At 46.2% G+C, this 25961-nt stretch overlaps 2 protein-coding genes and 1 pseudogene across 2 annotated transcripts; 1 reads left to right on the top strand and 2 right to left on the bottom strand.

Moving 5' to 3' along the window:
• Positions 1–10263: 10263 nt before the first annotated feature.
• On the bottom strand, positions 10264–10849 carry LOC123047100 (uncharacterized). Its single transcript, XM_044470591.1, has one exon. The coding sequence runs from the start codon at positions 10834–10836 to the stop codon at positions 10600–10602; it is 237 nt and encodes a 78-aa protein (XP_044326526.1). The 5' UTR covers positions 10837–10849; the 3' UTR covers positions 10264–10599.
• Positions 10850–11165: 316 nt separating this feature from the next.
• LOC123039538 (small RNA degrading nuclease 1-like) lies at positions 11166–13830 on the top strand (annotated as a pseudogene).
• A 10930-nt stretch (positions 13831–24760) lies between these two features.
• Positions 24761–25633, bottom strand: LOC123042398 (uncharacterized). The gene is made up of 2 exons (XM_044464862.1): positions 25349–25633; positions 24761–25236 (listed from the first exon to the last, which is right to left on the bottom strand). Exons 1-2 carry the CDS (start codon positions 25437–25439, stop codon positions 24953–24955), a joined length of 375 nt encoding a protein of 124 aa, XP_044320797.1. The 5' UTR covers positions 25440–25633; the 3' UTR covers positions 24761–24952.
• Positions 25634–25961: the final 328 nt, after the last annotated feature.

The raw sequence follows: 25961 nt of genomic DNA on the forward strand, positions 1-25961 counted from the left end.
TCAAAGTATCGAGTTGTAATCTTGAGTTGTAAGTAAATAAAAGTGTGATGATCTTCATTATTAGAGCATTGTCCCAAGTGAGGAAAGGATGATGGAGACTATGATTCCCTCACAAGTTGGGATGAGACTTCGGACTTTATAAAAAAAGAGAAAGAAAAAAAAAGAAAAAAAGAAAAAGAAAAAAATGAGAGAAAAAGAGAGAAGGGACAATGTTACTATCCTTTTTACCACACTTGTGCTTCAAAGTAGCACCATGATCTTCATGATAGAGAGTCTCCTATGTTGTCACTTTCATATACTAGTGGGAATTTTTCATTATAGAACTTGGCTTGTATATTCCAATGACAGGCTTCCTCAAAACGCCCTAGGTCTTCGTGAGCAAGCAAGTTGGATGCACACCCACTTAGTTTTTTTTGTTGAGCTTTCATACATTTATAGCTCTAGTGCATCCGTTGCATGGCAATCCCTACTCACTCACATTGACATCTATTAATGGGCATCTCCGTAGCCCGTTGATACGCCTAGTTGATGTGAGACTACCTTCTCCCTTTTTGTCTTCTCCACAACCACCTTTCTATTCCACATATAGTGCTATGTCCATGGCTCACGTTCATGTATTGCGTGAAAGTGGAAAAGGTTTGAGGATACTATAGTATGAAACAATTGCTTGACTTGTCATCGGGGTTGTGCATAATTAAATACTTTGTGTGATGAAGATATAGCATAGCCAGACTATATGATTTTGTAGGGATAACTTTCTTTAGCCATGTTATTTTGAGAAGACATGATTGCTTTGTTAGTATGCTTGAAGTATTATTGTTTTTATGTCAATATGAACTTTTATTTTTCAATCATTTGGATCTGAACATTCATGCCACAATAAAGAAAATTACATTGAGAAATATGCTAGGTAGCATTCCACATCAAAATTTCTGTCTTTATCATTTACCTATTCGAGGACGAGCATGAATTAAGCTTGGGGATGCTTGATACGTCTCCAACGTATCTATAATTTTTGACTGTTCCATGCTATTATATTACCCGTTTTGGATGTTTATGGGCTTTACTTTACACTTTTATATCATTTTTGGGACTAACCTACTAACCGGAGCCCAGCCCGAATTGCTGTTTTTTGCCTATTTTAGTGTTTCGAAGAAAAGGAATATCAAACAGAGTCCAAACGGGATGAAACCTTTGGGGGTGATCTTTTCGGAACAAATGCAAACTAGGAGACTTGGAGTGGATGTAAAGAAGCGAACGAGGCAGACACGAGGGTGCCCGGCGCGCCCTAAGGGGGTGGGCACACCCCCCACCCTCGTGGCTCAACCGACCTACTTCTTCCTCCTATATATATATATATATATATATATATATATATATATATATATATATATATATATATATATATATATATATCCACGTACCCTGAAAACATCCAGGAGCACCACGAAAACCTATTCCACCACCGCAACCTTCTGTATCCGCGAGATCCCATCTTGGAGCCTTCGCCGGCGCTCCGCCGGAAGGGGAATCGACCATGGAGGGCCTCTACATCATCTCCAAGGCATTTCTGATGAGTTGTGAGTAGTTTACCACAGACCTTCGGGTCCATAGTTATTAGCTAGATGGATTCTTCTCTCTCTTTGAATCTCAATACAAAGTTCTCCTCGATCTTCTTGGAGATCTATTCGATGTAACTCTTTTTGTGGTGTGTTTGTCGAGATCCGATGAATTGTGGGTTTATGATCAAGTTTATCTATGAGAAATATTTGAATATCCTCTGAATTCTTTTATGTGTGATTGGTTATCTTTGCAAGTCTCTTCAAATTATCAGTTTGGTTTGGCCTACTAGATTGATCTTTCTTGCAATGGGAGAAGTGCTTAGCTTTGGGTTCAATCTTGCGGTGTCCTTTCCCAGTGACAGCAGGGGCAGCAAGGCACGTATTGTATTGTTGCCATCGAGAATAAAAATATGGGGTTTATATCATATTGCATGAGTTTATCCCTCTACATCATGTCATCTTTCTTAATGCGTTACTCTGTTCGTCATGAACTTAATACTCTATATACAAGAAGGAGTCGGTCGATGTGTGGAGTAATAGTAGTAGATGCAGGCAGGAGTCGGTCTACTTGTCACGGACGTGATGCCTATATACATGATCATGCCTAGAAAATCTCATAACTATGCGCTTTTCTATCAATTGCTCGACAGTAATTTGTTCACCCACCATAATACTTATGCTATCTCGAGAAAATCCACTAGTGAAACCTATGGCCCCCGGGTCTATCTTTTATCATATAAGTCTCCCATCTACTTTTATTTGCATCTTCTACTTTCCAATCTATATCATAAAAATACCAAAAAATATTTATCTTATCTTATTATCTCTATCAGATCTCACTTTCGTAAGTTACCATGAAGGGATTGACAACCCCTTTATCGCGTTGGTTGCGAGGTCCTTGTTTGTTTGTGTAGGTGCGTGGGACTTTTGAGGAGCCTCCTACTGGATTGATACCTTGGTTGTCAAAAACTGAGGAAAATACTTACACTACTTTGCTGCATCACCCTTTCCTCTTCAAGGGAAAACCAACGCAATGCTCAAGAGGTAGCAGCCGGCCTCCCAAACAAAGCATGGCATGGGCTCTTGATTTTCACCACCTCAAAGGTTAATTTCTCAACTCTGGAATCATTGTCATCTCCAAAAGCCACCTCCAGTGTTACCCTTCCCACAGGATATGCCGACTTACCAGGCACCACCCGATGAAAGACAGTAGAAGACGGCCTAAGATCCTTGTCAGTCAAATTCATACGAAAAAAGGTCTCATAGTAAAGGATATTGATACTACTGCCTCCATCCATGAGCACCTTCGTGAGCTTATATCCTCCTACCTGTGGAGAAACCACCAATGCCAGCTGACCTCGATTGTCGACCCGGGGCGGGTGATCCTCTTGGCTCCATACAATTGGCTGCTCAGACCACCTTAAATATAGGGGCACCGCCGTTCAACAGAGTTCACCGCCCTCTTATGGATTTTCTGATCTGGCTTGCACAGACTTGTGGTGAACACATGATATCGGCCCTCATTCAGCTGCTTTGGATTACTTTGATAACCAGACTGCTGCTACTGATTTCTTTGACCAGACTGTTGATTAAAACCACCTTGATTGCCTTGACCCTGAAAGCCAGAGTTTGAACCACCACCACCAAAGCCAGGTCCGTGAGAGCCGGATCCAGAACCACCATTCGGGCCATGATTGAAAAAATTGGAATCCTTAAACTCCCTAATGATGAAGCAATCCTTCCACAGCTGAGTAGCTGGCTTCTCGCGCGTACCGTGCCTTGGACAAGGCTGATTCATCACTACCTCAAGGTTGAATCTTGACCCTCCGAACTGGGCCGACTTTCCCTTGCGATGCTGATTATTATTCTGTGCATTGGTGTTAGCCACAAATTCGAAATTACCATCAGCCTTACACTTACCGTTGCCGCCTTGACCGCCGGGTTTATGCTGCTGCCCTTTCACATTGCCGCCCTTCTTTCCCTTACCCGGCTTATCATCATCAGACTCAGGGTCCTTGGTACTATCAGAGTCGACATATTTGACGAGAGCCGCCATTAGCCCTCCCATGTCATTGCAGTGGCGTTTAAGCCGCCCCAGCTTATGCTTGAGGGGGATGAAACGACAATTTTTCTCTAACATCAGGACTGCAGAACCAGCATTGATACTATCCGACGAGTGTATGATAGACGAAGTCTGGTGCACCTAATGGGTTGTTGACTCGCCTTCACCTTGAACGCAAGAATCCAAATCTAGAATAGACATAGGCTGCTTGCACATGTCTTTGAAATTTTGAAGAAAACGCCTCTTTAACTCTACATAGGCTGCTTGCATGTGTCTTCGAAATTTTGAATAAAACGCCTCTTTAACTCTGCCCATGATCCAATAGAATTAGCGGGCAGGCTTTTCAACCAAGTACGAGCCGGCCCATCTAACATCATGGTGAAATACTTAGCACACACAGCATCACCAACATCCAGCATCTCCATAGCCATCTCATAACTCTCAATCCAAGCCTCTGGGGGCCGATCCGCCGTGTAATTAGGCACCTTACGAGGGCCCTTGAAATCCTTAGGCAAGCGCTCGTTGCATAGAGCCGGCACTAAACATGGCACACCTAAGATTCTAGAGGTTACTCCTGCCTCCACGGACGCTGAAGGATAAACCGGAGATTGCTGTTGAGCCGCCAACTGAGATGTCAGCTCCGCCTCACGCCGCGCTCTGCCCTGATCTACCAAAGCCTGAGCATCATTCCCAGTGCGTGGGAGGTCAGGCCTACGAGGCTGATTGCGGTGCCGTTCACTGCTTGACACGGCCGGTTCATCAATATGCCTGCTATAACTCCTGCTTGGACGTGGTGTTGAGTGGATATGATCACGACTGTACGAATAAGCCGCCTGTTGGGCCACAACCGTCTGAAGTAGTTCTCCGGCTTGCCGTATTTCCATTGCCGCTGGCGACTCATCCCTAGCTGGGGGAGCCGCCAATCGAGTAGCCGCAGCTATCATGTTATCCAAGGGGTTAAAAAATGCCCCGGAGGTGTTGGAACGTGTCGAGGAGGGGTTAAGTTCAAACGTTGGGGGGGGGGGGTCTGCAGCTCGTGGCTGAAGCGGTTCCCCAGCCGCCGGTGCCTTAGCGGCCCGATCCACACCGGGCGGGTTACTGGTTCCTGCCCCAGGCGTGTTGAAAAGGTTCCTCGCATCGTAAGTCGGGGGTAGCCTGCTCACATGCCTTCTGTTGAAGACAACATTTGATGCGTCCTGGTCCAGGCTTAAGCGGAAGGTCTCTGCCTGAAGCCGTTCTGCCTCCCTTTGTAAGGTGGCTCGCTTCGTTGCCATCAGGGTGTTCTTTGTGCTTAGCTCCTCCTTGGCTTGTGCTATCTCATCATGCAATTTTGCAACCTTTGCATTATGCTGAGTTTGATTCGTCGGGTTAACCTCCACCGTTAACAACGTTGTCAGAGCATCCAATAGATCAAACAAGATTTGAGCCGGCGGGCGCACAGGTCCTCCTGCCCCAGAACCCGTCGCCGCTGCTGACCCGAAAATCATTGCTGCTGCAGTCGTAGAGTCCTGCGCTGACTGTGTACCGGCCATGAAGACCGTGACCTGGTGTGGCGGCTCGTAGGGGTCTGGAATACTGTCACCATCGGAACAGCCCGCAAGCCCGCCATCCTGAACCTGGTAGATGGAGTTGGTCTCACCGGTAGAAGACTCGTCGCCTGAGTAAATAATTGTCTCACCACCAGATTCAGATCCTCCTTCTAGTTCCGCTCCATGAACGAAACTAACAAAAACATGCTTTGGGGCGGCTTTAGCCTTGGCGGGTCGCGCGCGCCAAGCCGAGTCGACGATGTCGGTGCAGATGTCAGGCTCAGCCTTCGACTCTCCAATCTTGCCGATTAAGACGTGGATTCCGCCAAAGGGGACCCGGTACCCGTACTCGATTGAGTCGGCCTCGGGGCCCAGCCCCCGTCGTCTAGAGATTGCCGGGACTACTCTTGGTCATCCGGCCCACAGCGTACCCCTTGAGCCCTGCGAAGCTGCCCTTCAAGAACTCAAAACCACCGTGCGCTGGCCCCACAGTGGACGCCAATTGTCGTGAAATTGTCAGCAGATGTCTTAGCATAAGGACTTAGGTATGGAGCCATCCCGACGTGCCTTTTCTCCGCCCAGTTCCACGGTTTAACAGGTGGCCGGTAAAATACTGGTTTACTCCCTCAGTCCGGGTTTATTGTGCCACATCTTATTTTGGACCAAGATTTAACCATAAACGTTAACTAAAACTCCATTCGTAAAGTAATATATGTGACAGCAGTAGTGATCTAAAATGTCTTATACTAGATGGAGTATAAATTATATCGTACCAAGCAGGTTAACAAACGTAATAATGTTTGCCTCTAGCGTAGGATGAGGAAAGCATACCCGTCGTTTGATTTGTTTATTGGCTGTACGGCACAGTACGATGCGTCACGCTGCGATGGCGTCGCTGTAGCCGGTGTATGAAAATAACGGTCAAACTCACTCCAGTCTTCTCGTGCAAGGGGTTAACTAGTCTCGGCCCCGTGTCGCTCCCCCGCGGGGCGGCCCGGGCGCGAAACCCTAGCCGCCGGAGCCCGCACAACCAAGATCCCCTCCCCGCCGTCGCCGCCGACGAGCGCCGCCGGGCAAAGCCCGCGCGGCGTCGGCGGCGGCGGACCTCTTCTTCCCTCTCGCCTAGAGCATGAGCTGCGCGGGGTTGCTCTACTGGGCCGAGGGGCGCGAGCGGCGCAGTCGGGCGCGAGCGCAGCGCCGCGCGATCTGGTGGCTGGGCGTCGCGCCCTGATGCGCTAGAGGCTGGGCGGCACGCGCTCGGTGGAGGGCCGCCGTTTCCGCGTTGGCCGGCGCCATGCGAGCTCCCGCGGATCTGGTGCGCCGCGGTCACGGCGTGGGCAGGGCAGTCCTCTGGGCGCGGGGCTGCGCGTTGGCGTGCGCGGGAGTTGCGGGAGAGCTGAGCTCCTGGGCGTGGCGAGCAGGTGGCGTTCCCGATCTGGACGGACCTGTTCGCGTGTTGGGCCTTCCCGGTGCAGATCTGGCGGGGTGGCCGGCCGGTGACCTCCTGTGGGCGCGGCCTCGGGGTGAGATGTCTAGCAGCGCTAGGGCGCCATGGAGGTGATCTGCTGGAAGAGCTGGCTGGGTCATGGGTTTGGGCGGGGGAGGCTGCCGGCGAAAGTCGTACTCCGGCTGCGGCCGGAGCCGTCGATGGCGGTGCCTACGGGCTTCGTCCCCTTGTTGGAGGCATCGATGTTGCAGTCCTCTTCTTCCCTTGCTCGACATGCTTCGGGGGAAACCCTAGATCCGGTCTTCCGGGTCGGATGATGACGACGCCATTGGCTATGCCCGGCATTGTGTTTCCTCTTGAGGACATCGTCTTGGAGCTAGACTCGGTCAGAGGGACTAAGTGTTCGTGAAGGTGGTTGGCGACGGCTTATGTGACATCTCCGTGAGAGCAGCAGATGCACCCTTCACGTGCAAGGTGCGCCAGGCAAGTTATGTCTGCCAATCTCGTGGGATTGAAGCGGCATATGTTTGCTCTTTCGGACATAGCGTTCCTCTTCGATGTCGTCGAGTTGTGTGGAGATGCTTGTGGCAGCCTGGATTGACATGACGGTTTTCGGTGTGCACTTTGGTAGCAGCGAAGGCGCTCGAGTGCCCGACCGGGCGTGTTGTGGGGTGTTTGCCTTTCTGGCGTGTTGTATGTTTTGTGGTGCTTCGCGCTGCTTAGGTTTTCGCCTGGTTTTCCTAGATAAACCGAGCGACCCTTTCCTTCTTCTTTTTTAGCACTCGTCTTATGCGGTGCATTCCTCCTTTGGGGGTGTTACTTGTAATACCTCTTCTGATCAATGAATTTGGCAGCTCTCCTGCCAACATTCCAAAAAAAAAAAAAACGGTCAAATCATCATGTATTACTACCTTGGTCCGGGTTTATTGGTCTTTATTGTATTTTGTGCCAAAATTTGACAATAGATTAAACTAACAAAATGTTCACGCATGTCATCAAACATTATATTTTTGAAAACTATGTTCAAATACAAATCCAATGAAATAATTCTTTTAACATGCATTAACATTTTGTTAGTTCAATCTTTAATTAAAATTTGGCACAAACTACAAAAGGACCTATAAACCGGGACAGAGGTAGTGTCTTTTCATACTGCATAGTGACTCATGATCTAAAGAATAATGGCACTCTTTGGCTGTAACCCCACGGAATTAGTGGATTCGATGGGAATGGAGCACATAATGGATAGGCCACATGGGGAGAAAGTCAGACATGAAAGCCTCTGTGATGTCCTGTCTTGTCTTACTTAGCGGAGTCTGCTTTCGGAGAACCAATGTCAGATTTGGCCTCCAGAGTTAATCAAGAGCGTCATGGCGCATGTGTGTCTCGTCGTCTCTCGATGAAGAGACAAAAGGCATGCGCCCAAATTCAACGGGTTTTCTCCCTCCTTCTCTCAAGTAAGATACAACGAAATATAATTCTTGTGAAAAAACGGCATCGTGATATACGCTTAATTAGAGCATGCACGTAGGATGAGGAAAGCATATGCATGATTTGGAATGATTTGTTTACTGGTTGTACGGCCCAGTACGATGCGTCACACAGCGGTGGCGTCGCCGTGGTTGGTGTATGAAAATAGCGGCCAAATCATCACGCATCCGTACATAAATAACTGCACAGTGGCTCATTATCTAAAAATAATGGCATTCTTTGGCTCTAAGCCCATATAATCAGTGGATTAGGTCATCTCTAACACAGACTTAAAACGGACACGGTGTTCGTCTGTGAACAGTAATACGGGAGCAAGCCCTCCAATCTTGTACGCATACTGGCATACATTTCAAAACAAATTTGAACATACGATTTTCATGCAAACTGTGATTTTTATTTACACCGGATCAAATTCATTACATTTTTGATATATTTCAACTAGACAAAAGCGGACGAGACTTTTGTTAACCCAACCTAAAAGATTGCGGGCTGTGGCGACATCCGTGTCCCACACTCTGCCCTTCTCATGTCTAACAAGCTCACCGGCCGTGAGCCCCAAGAAGTGAAGCCGTAGGAGGGGAAGAATAAGATGTGGGGCTTGGCACTCCTGGGACCCAAGCCATTGTGGCGTCCAATGTCCTACTCTCGGAGTCCACCATTGTGGCGTCCCATGTCCTATTCTCGGAGTCCACCGTGTCAACGATGCCAGACATGGACGGGTCGGCCTCATGATCGTGGCGGCAGGGTGTGTCGCGGTGGCGATGCAGGCGATGTTGAGCTGGCGCTGTCTGTGGTTGTATGCGCCTCCTCTACGTTCGCCTCCATGTCACCCTGTGAACATGACATCTCTCTTTGACAGCAGGATGCACAACCGCCATTTGTCACAACGGTTCTCGTAGGCGTTGTGCGTGGACTGGTAGAATGCCCGCTACTCATCCAAGAAGCCCAAGTCCTCCACGACCAAGGTCGTGACGTCATCGTTGCTCGCCTGCTCGCCAACGATTTGCCCCTCCGTGAGGAGGTTCTTGTCGAGGAGCCGGAGATTGTAGCTTTGGTCCTCCTGCGCCTGCTGGAACACCGGCAAAGGCGGTGACGCTGCTCTTCCACCATGACGGAGTTGAAGTGTATCTGCGCAGGCGTTGGCTCGCCACCGTGAGCCTCCTCCATTGTCTAGCCTTCGCCGATGACTTTCGGCGAGCTCGCCAGCAAGCTAGCCTCAATCCATCACGCATGACGGGCCTGCCAGCTGGCTACAATGCCGACCAACTCCTGCTTTTGCTCCATCGATAGACTCTCCCACATCGCTCTAGAGCTAGTGGCCATGGAGGATGTGGTGCGGTGTTGGTTGTGTCGGACGAGGAGGGAACGTTTAAATAGCAGGTGCCGGCCAGGCCAAGCGGCATGCTTTGTCAATTCGGGCGTCGAAGCATGTTTCTCGGCCGGCGCGCCACTGCTATGTCGACTCTAGTGAGAAGTCTTGTCTGCTCTAGGCTGGCATGGATGTGGCGCCGACCGAATGCGTGGCAGCCGCTTCACGCGGCGTATCTTTATGGTTGGGTCTTGGGGACGGACGCGTATGTGGCAGCGGTCCGGACGCCCGCAAAGCCCTCTGATTTGCGTCCGATTTACGAAAAAACATGCGAACCGATAGGGTACCATGTTGGATGGCAACAAAGTGCGTCCGGACCGCTTGATCGGTCGGTTGTGGGCGTTTTGACGATGCGTGTTGGGATGCCCTTAGGTGGTATAGAGCATATAATGGTGGCCTGTCTAAGCTGCTTCTATTTTCAGAGGGAGGGGGTGATGGATAGGCCGAATGAGAAAAAAGTCAGACATGAGGGAAGTCAAATATGGATGATGGAAAACAGGATTGGCTACAGTAACTGCAAGTGGCAGTCATTTTGGTTCACTGGCTGCACGCGTAAAGAGTGAAAAGCCAATGGACAATTATTCATGTGTTATTCCATCGCAGTACTTCTTGGGATCATCTCATCTGCTTTCTTAAGTTTTGTCTTTGGGAAGGAACAGTTTACCCAATGAAACCGTACGTAAAGCGATCCCGCACGACTAAACACAACTTGTATATATACATCTGGTACTTGTACGTCCGTACGGACACAATACATGTACTGCTGAGCGAATGGCACAACTGATAAAAAGTGATCTAAACGATTTTATATTTCTTTACAGAAGGAGTACAATTTAACCGAACAAACGTACGTTGATCCCAGTTTGCAATGGTTGAAGTTCTTTGACAGCTAAATGGAAGAGCAAGTTCACGGGTGAGATAGAGATAGATAGATACATATCACCAACTGTGTGGGGTTACGGGTGGTAGCGGCCGGAGGGCTTTGTTGTTTGCTTTCTTTACATCCACTATATGCAACCGTATGCATATGCTAGCTAGCACTAAACTTCACGGGTTAGGACTTAGGACATAGGGCAGGACAGCTCTTCTTTGTGAAGAAGAGGAAGAAGAAGAAGAAGACGAACAGCTAGCTCTGGTGATCAGAAGGCGAGGAAGAAGCGCTTGTTCCTGCTCCTGCGGCGGCCCATGGAGTCGGCGGCGACGAGGTTCTTGGCGATGAGCTTCTGGGCCTGCCGGCTCTTGATCTCCACCCTCATGCTGTCCGTCTTGCCCATCTGCTGGTATGCCGCCGCCGCCTTCTTCTTCCCGCCGCCACCGGCCCGCATCTTGGGCCTGAGCCCGTCCACCAGCTTCCCCAGCTGCCCCATCATCACCATGGATGGATCCCCCTTCCCCCGGACGAAAAACTCTACACACGTACAAAAAATAAGCAAATTAGCTGAATTCCACCGGCAACCGACGGCGCGACAAACTCACGTTGGACATGGATACCACACAAACGAGCAAGCTAGATACCTGAGCAGGAAGAGGCAGATGAAAGCACGAAGCATACAGAAGTGAGGAGGAGAATACAGGTGGGTACCCGTGGTGGTTAAATAGAACGACTGGCTCTAGCTCTTGATCGGAGGGAATGACAGACAGACGGCCAGACAGACAAACAGACACACGCTGGGTTTTGAGTTGACGAGATGAATAATAACCACTGATGAATGGGAAACGAAATAGGCGCGAGGAATATGGATGGTGCAGCTGCTTCACCAGCCCTACAAAGCGTACCGTCGCAACCACGCACTGTCCCGGTGTGCGGTTGGACAGTGCGTGGTTCTATATATGCAGCGTTCAGACCTGAGTTGAGAGCAACTCCAACGTGCCAATCTAAATGGATGGGCGCTTTGTCCGTTTTTCGTCCGTTTGGGTTGACCGAACGGATGTGCGTGTCCGCTTTTTTATATGGGTCGGCTTGAGCGTCCAACGAAAGACGGACACAAATTTACACGCGAAGAAAAAGCAAAATGAACCACGCGTGGCACAGATAACAAAAATAGAAACTTAACTTACAATAACTGACCGGTTAACCGCCGGCCAAAGTCCACTTAAACTTAATTAAACATTCATAAAAAAACAAAAAATTGGCGCCCACACACAGCCCTAGATGTTGGCCTTGCCCTTGCCCTTGCCGTCGTCATCGCCGCCGGTGAGGTCGATGAAAACGGGAGGCGGCCCGGCCAACCAAAGGCGGCTTGATAGACCGTCATGGCTGCCTCCTCCGGCGGAGACAATGCAGCGACGCGGGCGCGCTCCTCCTCTTCCTCCCGCTCCCTCTGCATGCGCTGCTCGGCATCTGCGCGCTCGTCCGCCGGCCGGAGCTGCCGCCAATGTTCGAGGTACAAGGCCTCCTGCGCCGCACCAAAATTTTACTTGTCTGATAAGTAAGGAATATTTCAGCTTCTCCACTACCAAAAATTATTGGCATTACTTATTTGCAGGGGTGGAAAGGAATGCGGATACGAAAAGTTTCTAGTAGTAAACTCTGGAGCCATGTTGGCAATTGACTGTGAGATGGTCCTTTGCCACGATGGTGTATTTAGATTTGTTTATCCAGTCCCGCTAACATTCATTTTTTCCCAGGTGAAGTTGGATACACTTGTAAATCCCCACAAAGCTGTTGCAGATTACAGGACATACATCACTGGTGTATCTAAGAAGGATTTAGAAGGAGTCACATGCTCATTAGTTGATATTCAGTTTTTTTTTTTGCAAGGGAGTTGATATTCAGGTATGTTGTCAGTACAAACATCTTGCATACCCCCCCCCCCCCCCCCCTTCTTGTGAGTTATATTTGTGTCCCTTTCTTCTGTAGAAATCATTGAAGAAAATCTTGGCCAAAGGAAGAAAGATTTTGGTTGGCCATAGCTTATATAGAGATCTATATGGTAAGGTGTGATTGGATCATGTCTGATCTTCTTGAAGTAGTTATATTCAGTGCTTGTATTGTGTTTGTTAGACATGTTTTTCTTCGATAACATTTAACTCAAGGTCCTATTGTTCCTCTCCCTGATTTCAGCTCAGAAGTTTGATTACAGTCGAGTCATTGATACGGCATACATCTTTAAGTATGCGAATTTACCTACTACTTCATCAGCTTCTTTGAACAGCCTTTGCAAGGTATGGTCACAGGGGCACCATATAGCCGTGTTTTCGCTTCTGCTAAATGAGAAACATTTTGCACGCAAGACAAATATAATGACATAAAAGGACTCCTTTGGGATCTCATGGCCCCTTATACTATCTAGAGTAATGTTTGATTTCAGGATTGCAAGATAATTCCATTCATTTTTTGGTTTAATTTTTTTTCGTATTGGTCCTGCAAGCCGGTCCTCTTAGATTTTCAGATAGAAAACCCATGGTATGTATCTATGAATGCTAAATTGTTTGTTTACTTATGTTTTGTGCCTGTAGTCTGTTTGTGGGTATTCCGTTTAGGAAGACGGAGAACCACATAACTGCTTGAAGGATGGAGAAGCTGCGATGAATCTAGTTACTGCAAAGCTCAAGCATGGATTTAATGATCCCATCAAAATTGCGGAGAATAGTGTAAGAGTTGAAAGGAAGTTCTTAGTTCTTCACGTTGTTATTCAAGTTGCTACCTGACTTATTTGTTTTTATTTCTTAGGTACCTGAACCTTACCAGATGAAGTTGCTTGCTCATAGAATTCCGGTCCACCTTCCTTGTCAAGAGCTGCTTAAAAGTTTCTCTGGGAATCCCAGCATCGATGAGAAGGTTTTCTCAGAGCTTTTGTTGCTTGTTCGATAAACTTATACGCATAAATTAGTGATTTATTCCCTTTCCTTTTCAACAGATTGATTCAAGGATTCGAGGCGAGTTTTGCTCTACGTGTATTTCTTTTAATGACATAGATGAGATAGATAAAGCCTTTGATGAATTAGATGGCCAAGAGACTACGGTACGCGTGACTTCATAGTTTGGTTCCTTACCATAGTTTGCTTATTCAACGGAATTTCTGGATAGCACCGGTCTGAATTGCTGAAACATGCAGCGGCACACGATTAACCTTTGTACTTTATACTTTTGCTGAAACATTCAGGACTCCAGTGGGCGACTCCAAAAATCAGTACTCCTGAAGCGTGACAATGGAGATGTCGCGGGCTTCTTTGTCCGGAAGATGGTATATGGTTCCCGACTCAGCAATTCTGAAGTTTCGAAGAAGAGGCTACATCCTACTCAGAACACGGAGAAAAAGAAATAAGATGCCAATGGGGATAAGCGAAAAATGCAAAGAACTAGCAAGAATCATGCGAAGAAAGCAAAGGCACCGGTTGTCGAGAGAAGAGCTTCAGTGGTGGGCTGATGCTGAGCCCATCTTGTTACAAATGGATGTCAGACACGCTGGAAGCACTGGATGTCGAGAGGACTTAGCAAGCATTTTTGGTGATCTCTAGCCTCTAGGTCTTGCCCATGTAGGCAGTTGATAGCTAACCAAGGATCATGAAATTTTGTTCGTATGGAAGGGTTTGCTAACTGACTTAAACTTGAGTGTACTTTCAGCTGAATGTGGTAAGGGTTTAGGAAGTTTGCATGATCAGACTTTTCTTGCGCCATGTGATATTGTTGTTTACTGGTAGCATTTGGAGATCCACTAAATTGGAGGTTGGTAACATAAAAAAAATCACTAGCAGGCTATCAACATTTGGAGGTTGGTGGATTAATTCCTAGATAAAATTGTGGTTGTGTTCAAGGTTCATTAGCAGAATTTTGCATAAGTAGTAAGATTTTATTATATCGTAAGTGTTCAATGTTTGGAATATCCTATAAAAGAGATTCTTATTCTTCTCATTGTTCATGAAATGTGGTAAACAACCTTTTTAAACAAAACTAGCTAAAATTCATATTTCTAGAGCAGTTAAATGTTGGTGCATAGCTATAGAGGATTACTTTTTTGCGTGTTTTTTGCAGGCAATATTGCACGTTGTTTAATGCTTCTGGCATCATACAAAAAATATCTCAAAAGATCAAACATACCGCTGCCAACTCAAACCTCTATAGTGATACGAATATTAACAAAATGAGATAGTGTTTTTCTACGTTTATCCAAGAGAGCAAAAACCTCCCATATTTCAAGCAAAACATGTTTCATCTATGCATTATCTCTCTTAGATTGAAAACACATCCCACCCCCACTACCTTTTTCGTAACAACGTGTTTGGCTACAATGGGGAAATGGAATTGGAGTTAACATGTGGGAGTTTGGTAGGGGATTAGGCATGGGAAGTTGATTTTACTCCCAATTCCAAGTTTGGTGTGTGGTGGGAACTAGTAAAGAGAATTTGAGAGTACCCTAAAAAAATAGAGAATTTGAGAGGAAGTAGCATTCCAGCTTATCTAATGTTCTTTATTAAGTTTCCTAAATGGCTTGTGAAAGCTATTTCCTCTCAAATGGCTCACTTCTTGTGGCGTAACCTGCGAGATGTTTATATAAATATCATTTGGCCCATTGGGGCCTTGTGGCCAGGATTTTTTTTGGTGGCCTAGGTGTTCCTAATTTGAGAGATTTCAACCTTTGCTGGCTTCATGGGGGAAGAGACAACAGCTTGACAAATTTGCCAAATCTGCCCACACAACATATTCACTGATGTCCATGCAATACCCGTAGCAATTACTTTCTTCCTCCTTTTCGTCCTAGCACTTCAACTCTTCGAAAACTCCCTCACTTTTCTCCTAAAAAATCTTAGAGTGTGTACGCTACATGCCACAATAGTTATATGTCAATGGGACACTGATATACATAACTTGTGTTTGGCACACATAGAAGGGACTAGGCCTCGGTATAATATTTTTGTCTTTAGTTCCATGTTCACCCAACCCGACTTACCTTCTATCATGATAAGATGCCGATATATCTTCTCTAAATGCGAGCGAGAGGCATCCGTCGGTCTCCTGGATGGGGAACCAGACGTCGGAGAATACACAGAGCAACATGCACACCTTATAGGCCTCACTCGGTGCTAGTGGCACCTGTTTCACAACCCTGTGCAAGAGTCGATCCTGCCAGCGGCTCATGGTGCTCCGAGCGAATGCCGCCCTCAATGCACATAATGAAGAAGATCTACCTCTGAATGTATGCTTCCACATCGGTTCCATTGCCAGTGGTGCCACCATGGATCACTGAATGGGCCTCCATCAAGTCGAAAATGATGCTTTAGTAGAAGAGCGTGTTGCTAACACTACTAGGGAAAACCCTACTAGTAGCGCGGGTTTTGAGGCTAGCAGCAGCGCGGGTGGCCGTGCTACTAGTAAGACGCTACAGCTAACTCATAGTAGTAGCGCGGCCCTAACCAGTGCTACTACTGTTGACGATATCAGCAGCGCTTTTTAGGAACGCGCTACTATTAATTAGCTGTAGCGATTTCGCCATCCCTCGCTACTGCTATGTCTTTCATCATTTTCCCATTACCCCTTTCCCTTTCAGTTTCCTTTTCAGATACTAGATACTAGGTACTGCTAGTAGATATCAAATTCATAAACCATTACTAGGTAGTACTCCCTTCGTTCCAAATTACTCGTCGTGGTTTTAGTTCAAATCACGACGAGTAATTTGGAACGAAGGGAGTACTAGATAACAGTTTCATGCATAGTCAACATGCATCCTCAAGCAGTACAAGGTCATATCAACGGCCATCATCATATGTAGTTCTAGATGATATCGACGACGATCATCATATGTAGTTCTAGATGATATAGCCACACACACATATGTAGTTCTAGATGATATATCCACACACATATGTAGTTCTAGATGATATCAAAGACAATCATCATCCTCAAGCCTGTCCAACACGAAGATTCTTGCCATCGAGGAATTTCTTCCACCCAACCGAGTTTAAGTGTGTGCGACCGTCCGTGTCCATGCGGTATGTACAGGTTGTGACGGAGCCCCTTACAGTAAGGCGTAGTCCAGCTGAGCCTTCTTCATCAGGCTCGATACCATAACTCACAGATATTCTCTTTGCCAATTTCTGAATAAGAAAAACATATCAATTAATAAATAGCCTCGCAAATAAGTACATATGGATTATCTACACTATTAATAGTTTTCTTAGATTCTACACTAATAAGCATGTGATCGAACTCTACACTAAAACATATCATCGACTAGATTCCACACAACATACCATATCATTGGACTGTACACTAATAAGCATTTGTAAGTATAACATACCATATCATGTCGATCAACCATGGTATTTGTCAAGCGGGTCACGAATGGCACCCCGACAAAGTCAGCACGTGGCGGAATTATGTCCCACAGGTTGGACACCTCCTCCTCACTCAGCCTTGTTCTTTGAGCTACGATGGCTTCATGAAGTGGGTCCTCATCATCTTCATTGAGTGGGTCCTCATTATCTTCATCATCTTCGTCATCTTCATCATCTTTCACCAGGTTGAGATAAATGACAGCTAGCTTGGGTCTTTCTGCTCGGAAGGAGAAGCTGATCAACTCACCACCAATAAGACGCATGCGAGCGACGAAACGGGCCCATCCATCTCCTCTAATCTGCGACATTTGCGTCCTTTCTCGACCTCCATAGTGTACGCCCCCCCAGGAGCCTCAAATATCACAGTGTCTCCTGTCAGCTTATTGAATTTCAACCTCACATTGCATGGGACAATCTGTGTAAAATAAGCAAATGACACAATGCAGTAATGCCAACACTAAAAATAAAATAGTTATTACATTTTATCTAATTTCTTACCGCCGCATGACGAAAACTCGGTTGGAAGTAGATGCCGAACAACTTGCCAGTTGCAAGGCTGCTGGCGCATCTTGACTTGCACAGTCGACATAGTGATGGTGGTGGTGGCGCCATTTTTCCTAAATCAATATGAGCAAAGGATTAACGATCAACTAAATCAAAATGTTCTACGTGAACTAAATCAACTAGCCTACTAAATCAATTAAATCATATCAACTAAATCAAAATGTTGCATATGAACTAGCGTACTAAATCAACTAAATCAAAATTTTCTAAGTGAACTAAATCAACTAGCCTACTAAATCAACTAAATCATATCAACTAGATTAAAATGTTGCGTATGAACTAGCGTATTAAATCAACTAAATCAAAATTTTCTAAGTGAACTAAATCAACTAGCCTACTAAATCAACTAGCCTACTAAATCAACTAAATCATATCAACTAAATCAAAATGTTGCATATGAACTAGCCTACTAAATCAACTAAATCAACTAGCCTTCTAAATCAACTAAATCAAAATGTTCTAAATCAACTAAATGAACTAGCCTACTAAATCAACTAAATCAAAATGTTCTAAGTCAACTAAATCAACTAAATGAATTAGCCTACTAAATCAACTAAATCAAAATGTTCTAAATTAACTAAATGAACTAGCCTACTAAATCAACTAAATCAAAATGTTCTAAGTCAACTAAATCAACTAAATGAATTAGCCTACTAAATCAACTAAATCAAAATGTTCTAAGTCAACTAAATCAACTAGCCTACTAAATCAACTAAATCAAAATGTTCTAAGTCAACTAAATCAACTAAATGAATTAGCCTACTAAATCAACTAAATCAAAATGTTCTAAGTCAACTAAATCAACTAGCCTACTAAATCAACTAAATTATATCAACTAAATCAAAATGTTGCATATGAGCAGGAGGGAGAAGGAGGGGCGACTCGAGGAGGGAGAAGAGAGTAGGATGAAGGAGGAAGGCGGGGCGAGGAGGGGCCGGCCGGCGCGGCCAGTTGAGGGAGGACGGAGGAGGAAGGCGGAGCAAGGAGGGGCCGGCCGGCGCGGCCAGTTGAGGGAGGACGGAGGAGGAAGGCGGAGCGAGGAGGGGCCGGCCAGCGGCGAGTGGAGAGGGAGGACGGAGGAGGAGGCCGGTACCGAGTCCAGCAAGGAGGAGGAGGTGACGGCGCGCGGCGCAGACGGAGGAGGGGCGACGGGGGTGGACCGGCGCGCGGCGCAGACGGAGAGGATTGAGTGGCTGTGTGAGTGGATCGGAATAGAGAGGAGATGGGGAGATGAATGGCTTAGCAGTAGCGCGCTCTAGGAAAAGACGCTACTGCTAAGCTATCTAGCAGCAACGTCTTTCACAATAAAGCGCTACTGCTACGTGTCAGCATGTAAAAATAGACTTTGTTCAATATATCAAAAATACATTGATCATCAACGATCTTTTTGTGTACAATCTGATTTGTCAATATGAGTCCTCACCGGTTTAGGAACAGGTGAAGACTCATATTGCAGCCACAAATTCTACACATAGAGTTCAATGAAGATCAAGTGCTTGTCAAAGTTTGAGAAGTAACATATTTAAGGTGGTAGAAACTCTCTTCACGGAGCGAGGTGGGACTAAATTTTTGTAGGAAACTTAGCAGTAGCGCTTATCTGAGAAATGCGCTGCTACTATGCTACGTAGCAGTAGCGCGCTTCGCTATAACGCGTTGCAGCTATAACTAGCCTCGTGGCGGCCTCGTGGGAATTATAGCAGCAACGCGTCTTTGAGAGGACGCGCTACTGCTATATTTGTTTCAGCAGCGAGTTTCGTCTGGGCGCGCTACTGCTAGTTAGCAGCAGTGAGTTATTTTGAACCGTGCTGCTGATAAGATTCTGTGTATAGGCTTTTTCCTAGTAGTGTAAGTTGCCCCATCAGCCCAGATTGTTGTGGTCTGTCTCATGCACCATGATCCTGAATACATTGGTTGCATGGTAGTGACCTGGCCAAGCACAACGTCGATTGTCGAGAGGAGGGTGTGGACGCAACGTTCTAGTCCACTAGGAGGCGGTGGAGTTGGCAGATGTATGACACACTTATCTTCTTGCTAAAAAATTTCGAGTATCCTAGAAATCTTAAATGGATATTGGATTGTTTTGAGGCTTTGTCTGGCTTAAAAATCAAATTTCCATAAGTGTGATCTTTTGTCTATTATTGTTGATGATTATGAAATTAATGAGTTTGCACAAGTGTTTTTTGTAAAATTGGTTCTTTTACTCTAAAATACCCAGGTGTGCCATTGCAGTATAATAAACTAAGTAGAGAAAGAGAGAGAGAGAGAGTATTGAGCCTATTACTGAGAAAATTATCAAAAAAAAATCTAGCTGGACGGAGAAATACCTTTATTTTAAAGGGAAGTTGACTTTAGTTTGCACTTGTGTGGATAGCATCCCTGCTTCTCTAATGTCCCTTATCAATTTTCCTAAATGGGCCGTGAATGCTATTTTTTGTCAAATGGCTCACTGGTAACCTTGGAGATATTTACAAATGTCATGTAGCCCATTGGGGCCTTGTGGCCAGAAAAAAGTTTGTGGTTCGGGTGTTCCTAATTTGTGAGGTTTTAGCTTGGATTTGTTGCCTTTATGGGGGAATAGATATGTTCTTGGGGGATAAGAGTTAGCAAAAACTTATAGATTTTAAATACGGGACCCCTAAACCCGACATTTTTTGGTCTAAACCTGGTGTATATCCTTTGTTTTGGAAGGGCTTAACATGGGCTTTGTCTACCTCTTAGTGCTATTTCAGATGGAAATTTGGAAATGATTGTAGTGTTAACTTTTGACATGACATCTCTATTGGGGATTGATCCCTCGGGGTGCAATTTTGGGAGTTGTTTGTAGTTGCAATCAACAAAATAATATAGTTGTAGAGGTTTGGGATGGCTCTGTTCTACGTCTTTGTTGAGAAGACACGTAGATTTGGAACTGTTTAATTCCATCGAAAAAGTTAACAAGAAAATTACAAACAATATGGTAGAGGAATATGTAAACTTGCATGAAAGTAAGGAGTTAAGTTTAATGGGTACAACACAAGGAGCTTCAGGATGTTTTTCTCGGGTTCATATAGTTGGTGTTATTCTACTTCATGGTGATGCATGCTTCAAATCAAATGATTCAAAGATCACAAGGACTCCTATTGCTTCACCCATCAGGTGGTCGGCCAAGCGCAATCAATACATTTCACCATGGCCTGCACCAAGAACGGTTGGATCTTGACAAAAGTAAATAATCTTTGAGCCATCACAAACTTTTGAATCCTTCAATACGGAGATGAAGAAGGCTCTCAAGTGTATTCATAATTATCTAGGGGCGCACACCCTCGAAGAGTTATAAGCAAGTCCTGAATTACATTTGATTTTGACTAATTGGTGAAATTAACCCATGTCACGATGGTCGATTTCTAAATTACATTTGATATTCACAAGTTAAACTAATGGCAAAAACACTTTTTCTAAAGAAAAAACTTCCTTTAAATTTTCCTCCAACAACTCTAGACTGTAAATGAAAATAAATCACGAGAACTGATATAGTCACAGTTTATTATGTTCTATGGGTTGTTTGGTGATTATGATTTGTTTGAGTTGCATTTGTTTTGGTGCTCTCCTATGTTGTCCTTCGTTCCGCACAAACGTGTGGGATTACCGTTGTAGTGTGTTGCAATATGTTTATAATTTTCTTATATTGGGTTTTTTTGCGGGGTCGCTTATAATTGGTTGTGGGAGTGATGGAAACCTAAGCCCAAGTAAGTGGGTTGTTCCTATGAGGATAAATGGGACTTCACACTTAATACTATGATTGGTTTTTACTTAATGATCTTTAATAATTGTGTATACTTGCTAGAGTTTCAACCATAAGTACATGTGATCCAAGAACCGAAAATATGTTAGCTTAAGCCTCCCCCTCATATAAAACTGTAATAATGATTATCGGTCTAGTTATTAATTACCTAGGGACAAACCTTTTTCTCATTGTTCTCCAAAAACTCTACTAAAACATTACACTTTTATCTTGCAAAACTCTATTTTTATTGACGTAAAGAACTTTTATTTCTTCTTCTAGGTAAAGCGAGCGTTGGTGTATGCAGAGTTGTATCGATGGTCGAAAGAACTTCGGAGAATATTAATTCTACCTTTAGCTCCTCACTGGGTTCGACACTTTTATATTTATCAAAATGCTACAACTAATCACCTATATTTTTGGGTTATCAAGCAGCAGACTCTGGAGGCGGCGGCGGCCTACGAACGGCCTATGAATTATGTAATTAATTACAGTTTGACAAAAGAAGGCTATTAATTAATCAATGTGGATCATAGTCAAGTTTGCACATGGCGGATCTGTTGTGATGCCCTGTCTTACCTAAGGGTAGCGGGGTCTGTTTCTGAGGGAAGCAATGTCTGATTTAGCATCCATAATTAATCAAGAACGCCATGGCGCATGTGTTCCTCATCGCCGCTCGATGGAGAGAGTAAGACATGTAGCCAAATATTTTAATAAGGTCTCGCGCATCCGTCGACGCACAGGCGAGGTTTTCACCCCTCCTTTTCTAAACAATTTCTTTTGAAAAATACTGCAAGATGATATACAATCTTGGCTTAATAAGGTCATGCACGTCATGCACTGATAATGTTTACCTAATGTAGGATGAGGAAAGCATATCCGTAGTTTGAATTGTTTACTGGCTGTACGGCGCCGTACGTTGCGTCACAGTACGGTGGCGTCGCTGTGGTCGGTGTATGAAAATAACGGTCAAATCCTCTCGTATATTTTCATAACTGTATAATGGCTCATTATCTTTGGCTGTAAGCCCACAGAATTAGTGGATTAGGTTGGTAAGTACACTATATGGAGCATATAATGGTGGCTTGCGTAAGCTTCTTGTTTCGAAGAGAGGCGGTGGCGACTGACGACGGATAAGCCACATGAGAGAAAAATCAGACACGACTGATATATGAGCAAAGTCAAATATGAGGACGGGCGATCAGCCGCACTAATCCGCTTCAGTTTTGTGGCCACAGTGAACTGCAGCTGCCAGTCAATTTGGTTCACTGACTGCAAGTGGCAGTCAATTTGGTTCACTCAGTGCATAAAGAGCATAGTTTTAAATAGCGGATTATGTCAAATAGCACCAGCCCTTCAAACCAGCATAACTTTATTGTATAATTATATATAAATGATATTTAGCGGCACCCTGCTCAAATAGCTATAACCAAGCTATAGCCAACTATTAAAAACTTTATGAAAATGGTCAATAGACAATTATTCATGTGTTACTCCCTCCGTCCGAAAATACTTGTCATCAAAATGGATAAAAAGGGGCGTATCTATAACTAAAATATGTCTAGATACATCCCCTTTTGTTCATTTTGATGACAACTATTTTCGAGCGGAGGGAGTATTTGGTTGCAGTGCCTCCTAGGCTCATCTCATCTGTCTTCTAAGTTTGTCATCGGAAAAAGATTAGTGAGAAACCCTTCGTTCGTCCCGCGCCTCTCTTGCAAGAGGTTGGGCGAACCCTAGCCGACACACACCCAACCCTCCCCCACCTCGTCGTTGCTAGGAGGCACTGTCGGGAAAAGCCTGGTCGGCGTCGGCGGTGGCGGAGATCTCTCTTTGTCCTCTCATGGCGGATCGCGACACGGGGCACAGACGCCTAGCGAGGACGTTGTGCATGGCGCAGGGCATGGCGGCGGCGACCGACATGTAGTGGAGTGGTGGCGGGGCATGCACGGAGCGGGGACGGGGGTCGTGCGATCTGGCTCAGCCGGGTGCGCCCCAATGGTGGCTCGATGGAAATCTAGATATGGTGTTTGGTCGATCGGCGCAGGTAGCGCGGGCCGGCGGCTGCGGCTTGGATGGTTGTGGATGCAGACGGTGCTCGGTCATGGCAGCATGTGTACCAGCGGCCAATGGCGGTCGAGGAGTTGGTGGTGCGGGCCTCTGGTGGTACGACGACGCTAGCGGCTATGCTCCGGCAGATGACACAAGGTGGTGGCAGTGGTCTCCCTCCTCCTCGGATCGAGCCAGCGACACGCGCAGCTAGGCGCATGTCGGTCATGGTGTCGAGCTTGCCACAAGCGCAAGGGCGGTGGCTATGCCCTAGGGCTCGCGCTCGAGTGGGCCAGTTTTGTTACCTAGGTAGGTTGGTCTGATTGCTCCAAGTAGGTGACATTGAGCTTAGCCCAGGTGGTGCCCGCAGGCAGTGAGGTCCCTCTCCTCGTGAGTGCGGTAGTTCATGGTGGTGGTCGGGACACTGCTTTTCTATTGGGCGGATTGGCGTTGAATATCCCAGGCATGGTGTCGTGTGAGCTTGATCAGCGACGGCCGTCGGTGGTCATGGGGTTGTGTTTTGCTTGGTCCATCGAGACTGGCTGGGGACACATGCGTGGATGCCTCCTACCATGGAGGGGTCAACCCGATTTCATGACGGATGCCGGAATAGGAGTGAAGGAGACACCTTTTACTCTTCCTTCTGTTGTGATGCATGGTGATGTGGACGGAGGGCGGCGGATCCTGATGGCGTCCGCATGATTGATTCTCAAGCAGACACCATTGTGGTGGTGGTGGCTGTCCCTCTTGGTTGTGTGGGTGGTGAGAGGTTTGGCGACGGGTGGCTCAGGCGCGCTCTCTTTCTTTGGCAGTGGCGATGCCCCGATCCAAACCTAGGGATCTGGTCTCGTCGTGCTTGTTCTGGAAACCTCATGGTCTCACGGGGGAGCTACCGAGCAAAAGCTCTGAGCTTTGTCGCCGGCGACAACGACACTCGTGGACGACACTCTCTTCTCAATGACGTTGTCGTGGTGCCCCTTTTCGTGTCAGGGCTCCGGGTGAAGACCCTTGTCCGTCCTGGACTCGGCAACAGTGACGCTCAACACAATTCTCCGTCATGTGGGTGTTGTCATGGAGCTTAGGTGTTATAGGGCGTAGCGTCTCGTTGTACTTTGTCTTCATTTGTACTCTTTTGGTAGCATGGTCGCTTGCGTTCTGTGTGCTCCGGTTATTTTGGGATGTTGTATGAGGGCTACCTCATCATCTCGTATCGTCAGCCGTGTACTTTTTCGATTGTTGCTTTATATAAAGCGGGGCGAAATCCAGTTTTAAGGGAGTCCATAAAGTCATCTTATATGACCGAAACAACTTAATTATATAGCATGTACTTGATAAAATAGATGTATCTAGAACTAAAATAGGTTAGATACATTCATTTCTTCGACAAGCATTTCTGAAGAAGTGACTTTTGTATATGTTGAAATAATCCCTTATTTTCTTATCATTTTTTTTGTGCGAACCAAAAGGAAGGTCAAGAGGAAAGGTTCCGCGAGACTCTGCTTGGGAAACAGGTTGATTACTCGGGGTGTTCTATCATTGTTGTGGGTCCTTCGCTTTCATCACATCAATGTGAATTACCTCTAAAGATAGCAATAAAGCTTTTTCAGCTATTTGTAATTCGTGATTCGCGTCACTTCTAATATCAGGATTGCTAAGTAGCAAGTTCACGGATGAGACAGATAGTACTGCATGTGTGGTTACAGGTGGTAACAGAGAGCTTCCCGCTGTATGCGGTTGCTTTCTTGAGGTTTCTTTACATTCACTACGCAACGGTACGTACTGTACTATCTAAAGCTCACATGTTAGAACAGGACACAGCTCCTCCTTTTGAAGAACGCTGACAGCTAGAAGGCGAGGAAGAAGCGCTTGTTCCTGCTCCTGCGGCCTATGGAGTCGGCGGCGACGAGGTTCTTGGCGATGAGCTTCTGCGCCTGCCGGCTCTTGATCTCCACCCTCATGCTCTCCGTCTTGCCCATCTGCTCGTACGCCGACGCTGCCGCTGCCTTCTTCCCCGCCCCCTTCTTCCCACCGCCGCCGGCCCGCATCTTGGACCTCAGCCCGTCCACGAGCCTCCCCAGCTGCCCCATCATCACCATCGATCGATCCCTCTTCGCACAGATGAAATTCCCTGCAAGAAAGGCAAAAAATAAGCAAGTTGCCAGTTGCTGAAGTAGCTGAATTCTACCGGCAACGGCTGGACAAAGTGATACTGGACATGGATAACAGAAACAAGATGGTACCTCGCTCTCTGAGCAGGAAGAGGCAGATGGAAGTAGCTAGCTGGGGCAAAGGGATATAGAACTGGGGAGGAGAATACGGGTGGGCACCCATGGTGGTTACATATATAGAACCATGCAACGGAAAAGCCGGCGGGGCGACGTAGTCATAGAAAACGACCTGAAATGGCTCTAGCTCTTGATTGGAGGGAAAAGACGGACAGACAGACACAAACACACACCGGCCGTTGAGTTGACGAGATGAATAATGACCACTGATCAATGGGAAATGAAATCGGCGCGAGGAATAATATCTTGGATTGCGTAGGGAATATGGATGGTGCAGCTAGCTGCTTCACCAGCCCTACAAAGCGCTATAACCACGTAGTACCGTCGCAACCACGCACTGTGCCGGCCGGTGTGAGGCGTATGCAGCGTTCAGACTTGAGTTGAGAGATCAACCGATGAACGGCAGCTCCATGGCTTCTTTGGTATCCAGGCAAATCTGCGAGGATCGGTTGATTTCTCTCTGCACGAGAAAGTGACGCCCGCCCATTATTTTCTCTGCGGTTTGAAATTGGGATGGGTTGATTGGATGCCGTGTGGCGGGTCAAAACAGGAGGATGCAGACGCTTGT

This window comes from Triticum aestivum, chromosome 2B (assembly GCF_018294505.1).
Source record: "Triticum aestivum cultivar Chinese Spring chromosome 2B, IWGSC CS RefSeq v2.1, whole genome shotgun sequence".
Lineage (NCBI taxonomy): Eukaryota > Viridiplantae > Streptophyta > Magnoliopsida > Poales > Poaceae > Triticum > Triticum aestivum.